Source organism: Aedes albopictus, chromosome 1 (assembly GCF_035046485.1).
Source record: "Aedes albopictus strain Foshan chromosome 1, AalbF5, whole genome shotgun sequence".
NCBI lineage: Eukaryota > Metazoa > Arthropoda > Insecta > Diptera > Culicidae > Aedes > Aedes albopictus.
The window spans coordinates 129,460,569-129,469,146 of record NC_085136.1 but is presented as its reverse complement, the minus strand read 5'-3'; the positions used below and the strand labels follow the sequence as shown (position 1 = coordinate 129,469,146).

General features: G+C 50.8%; 2 protein-coding genes across 2 annotated transcripts; one reads left to right on the top strand and one right to left on the bottom strand.

Annotated features, from left to right (window-relative positions):
• The first annotated feature begins 66 nt into the window (after positions 1-66).
• Positions 67-1,393, top strand: LOC109403556 (gastrula zinc finger protein XlCGF53.1). The gene is made up of 2 exons (XM_019676371.3): positions 67-443; positions 504-1,393. Exons 1-2 carry the CDS (start codon positions 204-206, stop codon positions 1,374-1,376), a joined length of 1,113 nt encoding a protein of 370 aa, XP_019531916.3. The 5' UTR covers positions 67-203; the 3' UTR covers positions 1,377-1,393.
• A 1,501-nt stretch (positions 1,394-2,894) lies between these two features.
• LOC134285168 (uncharacterized protein K02A2.6-like) lies at positions 2,895-8,137 on the bottom strand. Its single transcript, XM_062845360.1, has one exon. It carries the CDS (start codon positions 7,746-7,748, stop codon positions 3,150-3,152), a length of 4,599 nt encoding a protein of 1,532 aa, XP_062701344.1. The 5' UTR covers positions 7,749-8,137; the 3' UTR covers positions 2,895-3,149.
• Positions 8,138-8,578: the final 441 nt, after the last annotated feature.

Below are 8,578 nucleotides of genomic sequence, written 5' to 3'. Positions count from 1 at the left end.
GCCACCTTAGTAAAATGTATTCTCCTTGATCTTCTGTGTCTGCTTGAGAGAGAAAGGTGATGAGCGCTAGATTGCCTTATAAGTTTTGAAGCCGATGAAAAAATGGGCAACTGTCAAATTCAAAATTTGGTCATATTTTGTTTTGATTTTTACAAAAGTGAACGAATGTCGCGTATTTTGTTCTACATCCACAAATCCAATAAATGTATGTACAATTTAATGATAATAGTGCGCAATACAACATGGAAATCCAGACCATTACCTTAGAACATTGGATGTGCCGAATTTGTCTCGGCAAAGGTGCACACAACATTTTCGACGAACAGCTGAGCCTAGCACCGGAGAACGAACACCATCAAGGTCAACCGTCTTTGACCAGGCACCACAGTAGCAGTGACCCTATCTCAATTATCGATGCGCTCAACTGCTTCTGTGAGTTCAAGGTAAGAATTCTATTTCTTTTTCGTGAGTGGGACTGGAGGTGGATAATGCTTTCTTTATAGATCTGTAAACCGGACACCGTCAATGAACCGATAATGCTCTGTGAAAGTTGCCATGCCGAGTTGGTCAGTTGCGTGAAATTTCGTCGGAAACTAAATGAATCGGAAGCTTTGCTGCGCAAAGACTGCTCCACACCGGATGTGGAGGAAGAGATCGAAGATAAGAAAACGGGGCTCACAATGCAAATGGTCGATATTGAACCGTTCCTAGATGATGAATCTGATGAACCGTTATCACCAGAAGAGATAAAAACAACGAAAACTCATTACTCAAAGCCTCGTTTCCAGCTGACCCATCAGGTGAGTAACATTTTAAGGCATGTGGCCACTACGAGCAGTAGTAGTAACAACAGTGCCAATGATAACCCGGGAAGAGAGAAACGAAAAGAGTCCGATTGCCAGTCGGATTCCGAAACGCCAAAGAAAATTCAGCGAAGAAATTCGCAGCAAGCCCTACTCAATAGAACGTTAGTGATACCTCACTACATCTTCAGTGGCCAGATAAAATCCGAGGAACAAGAGTTGTCCTTAGAATCGAGGGAAACTTCAGAACCGAGTCTTCCCCGATATGAGTCTAATCCCGACCGATTGGACACGGACGAGATTTTCCACTGCACACACTGTCCAAAAGCCTTCGCAACTCCCCAGCATTTGGCTAGTCATACCAAAAATGTCCACCAGTGTCAGCACTGCCGGAAGTATTTCCCTACCACTCTTGCCAAAAATGTGCACAATCGGGAGGAACACCGGTCGTTCCAATGCACGCACTGTAGTTTCCGTTCGCGATACATCGCCAATTTGAAGTCCCACCAGCGGAGGGTGCATTCCTCGGCAGCATTATCCGTGGTAGAACCACAAAATGAAATAAATGCATGAAACGGTGGTACAGAAATGATTTCGCATTCACCTTTGGAATGATGACTATCCTGTCATACGCCTTTTCACTTCACGGGAAACGTTAATGTCACATGTCGCTAGTGTTCCAAGATAAACAAATTCTTCACCAATCTCAAACATTAGTCCTGTTCAACGACGCAGGTTGAACTTGCTCGAAGTTGCTGCATCTTGCTCTTACCCATCTGTCATCAAACGGGTTAGAGCGGGATGCAGCAACTTCGAGCAAGTTCAACCTACGTCGTTGAACAGGACTATTATACCATCAATCACTACCTAAGGGTTCATTCAAATATTACGTAACGCAAAATATGAAAATTTTAGATCCCCTCCCTCCCCCACGTAACAACTTTTGTATGGAAGATTTTGAAATTTTGTATGAAGCGTAACACAGTGCTAGACCCCCTCCCTCCCCTCATTGCGTTACGTAATATTTGAATGAACCCTAAGCACTAACACCACTAGGCCTGCCTTTGTCTCTACCCACAATCATGTACTTCGACTTGGTCGAGTTAATCGTCAATCCTATCATCGCTATCTCCCTCTTGAAAAGCCCTTACCGGTCAGATTAAGGCCTGGGTGTCCTCTGTTGTACGTAGGACCCGTCTCCATTCTCCAGTACTCTCGGTCTATGGCTGTGCATCTCCAATTCCATACTCTGCGAAGGGTACGCAGATCGTCCTCCACTTGATCGACCCACCTAGCTCGATGTGCACCACGTCTTCTTGTACCGGTCAGATGGCTCTAGCTAGAGAACTATTTTAATCGGGTTGCTATGCGACATCCTGATTACGTGACCCGCCCACCATAACCTCTTAATTTTCGTGGTGTGAACGATCAGATATCAGAACATAGGCTCGTGGTTCATTCGCCTTCTCCAACACCAGCCTTCCATCTGCCCTCTGCCGTAGATGGTACGCAACGCCTTCCGTTTAAAAACTCCATGGGCGCGTTGGTATCCTGTACGTAGATTCCATGTTTCGTGCTCATAGAAGACTATTGGTCTATTCACCGTTTTGTAGATAGTCAACTTCGTATGACGGAGGACAATGTTCGATCGTAGGGTTCTGCGGAGTCCTAAGTATACTCGATTTCCTGCTACAATGCGTCTCTGAATTTCTTTGCTGCTGTCGTTTTCGGCGATCACCAGTGATCCCAAGGATCGTGATTTCTGGTGAAATTGATCACTTTTCGCAGTTTTTAACGTCTAATTTTCTAATAATTATAGACATGGTAACTCAATGCTTTAAAACAAGTACGATCACGGTTTTTATCAGTCAACGAAGTTAAAACTTTTACTACAAATAGTTTTATTATAATAAATATCATTTCAACTAAAAAATTAAAAATTCTACTTTCGGGGTGAAATATTAGCGTTCAGTGTCATACAGGCGTAACTGCAAAGATCGATTTCTTTTCATCGATTTTCTCTTTGGTTAAGGACAATTTTGTACCGCGGTAACCGGACGGTGTTCGGACCGGTGTCCCTACATCAGGGAATGATAACGCGCACAATTGTACGGATTAAAAACTAATTTATTGCGACACGTTAAAACGGGTACAACTTTTATTCGCGAGACGTAAACAATAACTAACTACTATGGACAACAATACACAGACATAGAGCACAAACGACAACCAAGTTAAAATTCATTGATGCGCTTCTATTGCATCGCGCACGACAGTAATGCTCTGTCTTGTGCGAGCTCAGCGGCGCGGTACACCGCAATCGGGTTGTCCACAACATCTCCCCTCTTAATAGAGCTGGTAGGGGTCGAACCTGACTGGCGGCCTTCGGGTGCGTGAAGAACGCCTAGGTAGCTCTACCATTGGTTCCACTTCGATAGCGGACTCGAAATCGGTCGATGTTGATGTTGGCGATGACGAAGACGTAGACGGGACTGCCGGGAGCTCGTGCCGTGGAGTTGACGAGGCACAAGCCGGCTCGGAACCTATCAGGGTAGGCTCGGGACTGGAGACAGACACAGATCTTGGCGCGATCGGTGGTGCGGCTGACGTCGGTGTGCTTGGCGAATGGCTTGGCAAGTTCCAGGCACCCAACAGGATGTCGAGTGGTAGCGAATGCTGGCGAGAGGTGACCTGACCAGCGGATTGCTTCGGCGTCGTGTCAGTGGCCATACGACTCCGGAGCTGGTTGATGTGCGAGCGCAACATTCGGCGGTTCTCGACCCACACGTTGTACATCACGTCTCCAATCTTCTCGATGATTTTACCGGGAACCCACTTCCAACCGTTACGAACGTGGAGTTTGGCGTAAACGGGGTCGTCTCGGTGGAAGGATCTCGGTTGCTTGCTGTCGTTCGATGTGGGCACCGGTGTCCGTAACGGCGGAGGACGCAGAAGCTCGAGGCACGTGCGGATTTTGCGCCCGAACATGACCTCGGATGGCGACTTCTGGTCTGGAAGAGCCCGGTTGGGCGTGCTTCGGTACGTCAGGAGGAAAATATCCAGTGCCTCTTGCATCGATCCTCTCCCCTCTCGAATTTTCTTCACGGCCCGCTTGAAAGTGTCCACGAAACGTTCCGCCTGGCCGTTCGATTGCGGATGGAACGGGGCCGTCGTGAGATGTTCGATGCCGTTGGAGGTGCAGAACTCGGCGAATTCAGCGCTGGTGAATTGGGTACCGTTGTCGCTGACCAACGTAGCGGGCATACCCAGCCGAGCGAACAACCCACGAAGAATGGAAACTGTCACCGCTGAGGTGATACGGGTTGTCTGGACGATCTCTGGCCATTTGGAGAACGAGTCGACTGCGAGGAGGTAGTACTCGCCTTCGATCGGACCGGCGTAGTCGACGTGGACGCGTTGCCACGGAGCGGTCGCTTTGGGCCACGGCATCGGCGGAGAGTGGGGAGGTGATCTTGCTACGGACGCACACTGCTGGCATGCTCGGACGAAGTCGGTGATGTCGGTGTCCATGCTGGGCCAGTAGGCGTAGCTTCGAGCGAGGGCCTTCATTCGCTGCATTCCGGGATGGCCGCGATGGAACTGTTCCAAGCAGCGCTTACGATGCAACGATGGGATGACGAGCCGTTCCGCAAACATGAGACACCCATCTACCACGGAGAGCGATTCCTGCCTGGATTGGAACCGTTGAAGATCAGGCCCGGCTAGTTTTGACTGGGGCCAACCGTTATGGACGTAGTGGTAGACTTGGCGGAGCAGTGGGTCTGCTTGGGTGCTTTGCGCGACGGCTCTGAAATGGAGAGGCAACATTTTACGGGAACTAGAAAGAACTGACCTGAGATCTTCATCTAGGTTGACGCTAGCGATAACGTAGTCCTCGTCGGGCTTCACGTGTTGGTTGATCAACCGGGAGAGCAGGTCCGCGTTGCCGAACTTGTGGGTGGGCACGTATTCGATGTCGAAATCGTACAGCAGCAGATGGAGGGCGAAGCGTTGAAGGCGGTTGGCAGTGTAGACTGGTATACCTTTCTTGGACCCGAAGATCCGGAGCAGAGGCTGATGGTCGGTTTGGAGCCGGAAATGCCGGCTGAAGAGCATCTTATGGAACTTCGTAACGGCGAAGACGATGGCCAAACCTTCACGGTCCGGCTGACTGTAGCCTTGCTCTGCTTTCGTGAGTGCTCGAGATGCGTGTTGGACGACTTTGACGGTGCCGTCGGGAAACTTGTGGCTGATCGTTGCCCCTAGTCCAACGGAAGAAGCGTCGGCGGAAACGATGATCTCCCGCTTCGGATCGTAGTGCGTGAGGAGAAGATCCGAGGAGAGGATTCGTTTGAACTGCTCGAACGCTTGCTGGCACTCCGGAGTCCACTTGAACTTCGCGTCTGCTTTGAGGAGATTGTCGAGCGGGTATCGTAGCTTGCGCATGTTGGGGACGAACTTGCCGTAATAGTTGATGGCCCCCAGGAAGGACCGTACTCCGGAAACGTCGGTGGGAGGCGGAAGCTTGACGATCGCCTCGATTTTGGCTGGATCCGGACGGAGCCCGCGACTGTCCACGACATGCCCGACGTACTGCACTTGCTGCTTCCGAAACGTGCACTTGTCCTCTCGAATGGTGAAGCCGAACTCTTGGATTCGCTTCAAGGCGGCCCGCAGGTTGCGATCGTGCTCTTCCTCTGTCTTACCGCCGATGATGACGTCATCGAGATAGCCGGAAGTACACTCCAGGCCGGCTAACATGGTGTCGATGAGCTGCTGGAAGGCACCAGGTGCAACTTTCACACCCGGCGGGAGGCGGTTGTAGGAGTAGAGGCCACGGTGCGTGTTGATCGTGAGCAACTTGCGGTGCTGTTCGTCGACTTCCACTTGCAAGAAGGCGTCGGACAAATCGATTTGGCTGAAGACCGTGCAGCCGGAAAGCTTGGCGAAGATGTCGTCCGGAAGTGGAAGCGGATATTGGTTTGGTTGGAGAGCGGCGTTCAAACCCGTGGAGTAGTCTCCGCAAATTCGGATCGACCCGTTGGCTTTGCGGACTACGACGATGGGAGCTGCCCATTCGGAATAGTCGACCGGAGTGATGATGTCGAGTTTCTCCAGTCGGTCGAGCTCCTGGTCGACGGCATCGTACATGGCGTACGCCACCGGACGCTTCGGGCAGAAGACGGGTCGGACGCTTTCTTTCAGCTCCAACTTCACTTTGGTTTTACTGCACAAGCCGAGCTGGTCGCTGAAAACCTTGGGAAAGGTCGACTTGAGTGCAGCGGTAGACGTGGGAGAGCCTGACACGTGGCAACAGAAGGTGTCCATGGGAACGGACCAGAGGTTGAAACTGTCCACCAGATCGGAACCGAGCAGAAGAATTTGTTTCTCGGTGACGCGGATCACTTCGCGCCGCGTGCTTTCTCCGATGGTGACGTCGCACTCGAATTCTCCATCGAGCGATAGGATGTTGCCGGAGGCTGTCCTCGCGTTCACTGTGGCCGGCGTTAGAGCCGGGCTGCCGAGTTTCCGCCATGTTTCTCGATTGATGACGGTGATGTCGGAGGCGGTGTCGAGTTGCAGCCGAATGTCCGTTCCTGAAAGGCCAACGGAGACGAAACGGCGTCGCTGCTGCACGCTGCACACGTCGATGACTACCACCTTGCTCGACACGTCGGGTTTCCTGAAGCGTCTGTGTCCTGGTTTCCGGGGCTTGGCACTCTCGCAGTATCCCTCACGATGTCCGAATTGGCCACAATCGGAGCACTTGTGATTCCTATAACTGCAGTCCCGGACGTAATGGAGCGCACCACAAAGCCAGCACGGAGTATTTGGCTTCTTCCCGGTGCCGCTGGAAGGACGCTTCATTTCTCGGTCACGCTTGTTGAACCGCTTCCCACCAAACTTGCGCACTGCTTGGACTTGGCTGTAAGGAGTCGCCGATTCGATCATCGCGCTGTCATGCTTCAAGTTGAAAAGCCGCTGACACTCCTCGGAGAGTTGCTCTAGTGTGACGTCGTTGTTGTCCTCAATCTTGGTGAGGAGGCGCGTTCGAATCTCGACGTCATTCTCCGACTTCAGGCCGCACACGTAGACCAAGCACTTGAATTGCTCCTCGCTGAGCTTGCCAAGCTCGAACTCGACGCAAGCTTTGTTAACCCTGCATGCGAAAGCCACGTGATCCTCAGAGGGATTTCTCGCAATTTGCAGGCATCGGTATCGTCGGCTGATTACCGATTCTTTCGCACCGAAAAGGCACTTGAGCTTACTCACCGTTTGCTCGAAGGTGAATTCCTTCGGTAGTTTAGGTAAAATGTAGCTAACATACCTTTCGTGCTCCGCCAAGCCCAATTTCCGCATTAGTAGGCGTACTTTCGCTTCGTCGTCGAGCCTAGCAGCATCCTTCTCGAAAAGATCGTCGTACCTGGAGTACCACGCCGCGAAAGTGACGTTACTTTCGGCCTCGTACCGGAATTCCTTAATATTGCTCGCCAGGGAATCAAGGATTTGTTCCGGGTTGGGTGGTACCTGCACATTGATTGGTGACGTCATGCCACGAAGGAGGTGTTGCTGCTGGTCGTCGGTATGATTTTGCCTCTGAACAAGTTGAGCCATCAACTCGTTATGCTGCGACAACTGCTGCTGCATCATCTGCACAATTTGAATCAGCAGAGCTTCATTGCCGGTGTGGGGGGCTTGCGGTTGCGGTTGGTGGGGTGGGAAGGGTACATACTGTTGATGCTGCTGGGCGGTAGAAACGGGAATAAACGGCTGCTGCTGGTGTGTTGACACGACGGGGACGTAAATTGGATGCTGCTGCTGCTGCTGCTGATGGACCACCGCCGCCGCCGCCGGGATGATAGGCTGGTTAATTGCCTGGCGATGATTACTCACTCCCGGGGGGTCGACACCATTTCGCGCACTTTCGCGATCGTCGTCAGCCATTTCACTCCGTTTTCGTTTCTTTCGCGCGGGTGACGGAATGATGCAGTCGATTTTTTTCACTGCGAAAATCCACTCTCACTCGCGAATTCTCGTCGCCACTTTTGTACCGCGGTAACCGGACGGTGTTCGGACCGGTGTCCCTACATCAGGGAATGATAACGCGCACAATTGTACGGATTAAAAACTAATTTATTGCGACACGTTAAAACGGGTACAACTTTTATTCGCGAGACGTAAACAATAACTAACTACTATGGACAACAATACACAGACATAGAGCACAAACGACAACCAAGTTAAAATTCATTGATGCGCTTCTATTGCATCGCGCACGACAGTAATGCTCTGTCTTGTGCGAGCTCAGCGGCGCGGTACACCGCAATCGGGTTGTCCACAACAGACAAACGTCTTGAAATCCCGCTTCAATATTGCATCGAAACTTCAGACGCACAAATCTCAAGAAGCAAGTTTCAAACAACAATGTATTTCATTATTCTGTTCTTGCTCACTTGTAATTAGCTTAAAATAAAAATCTCAGATGCACTGGAGTTGTTTATGAAGAGATATGTGCCCTCGAAATCGTGAGTAGGTGCCAAAGTCGGCCATTGTGGCGGCCATTTTGGGATTCTAACAAGTCTGTCCTTAATAGCTTAGCAGGCAAAACAGTTTCGGCTGTTTTTATTGTTCTAGATACTAGTCCTAGTTGTCCTTCACCGAACGTACCAAGAGATCATCCGAACATTGGACGAATTTCCCGGAACAATCCGAAGAGAAAATCGACGAAGAGAAATCGATCATTGTAGATACGCCCGTATGATACTCAGCGCGAG

Coding starts and splice junctions, on each gene's coding strand:
- LOC109403556 (XM_019676371.3), top strand. CDS start 204: ATGTATGTACAATTTAATGATAATAGTGCGCAATACAACATGGAAATC. Junction 444..503: donor ACTGCTTCTGTGAGTTCAAG/GTAAGAATTCTA, acceptor CTTTCTTTATAG/ATCTGTAAACCGGACACCGT.
- LOC134285168 (XM_062845360.1), bottom strand. CDS start 7,748: ATGGCTGACGACGATCGCGAAAGTGCGCGAAATGGTGTCGACCCCCCG.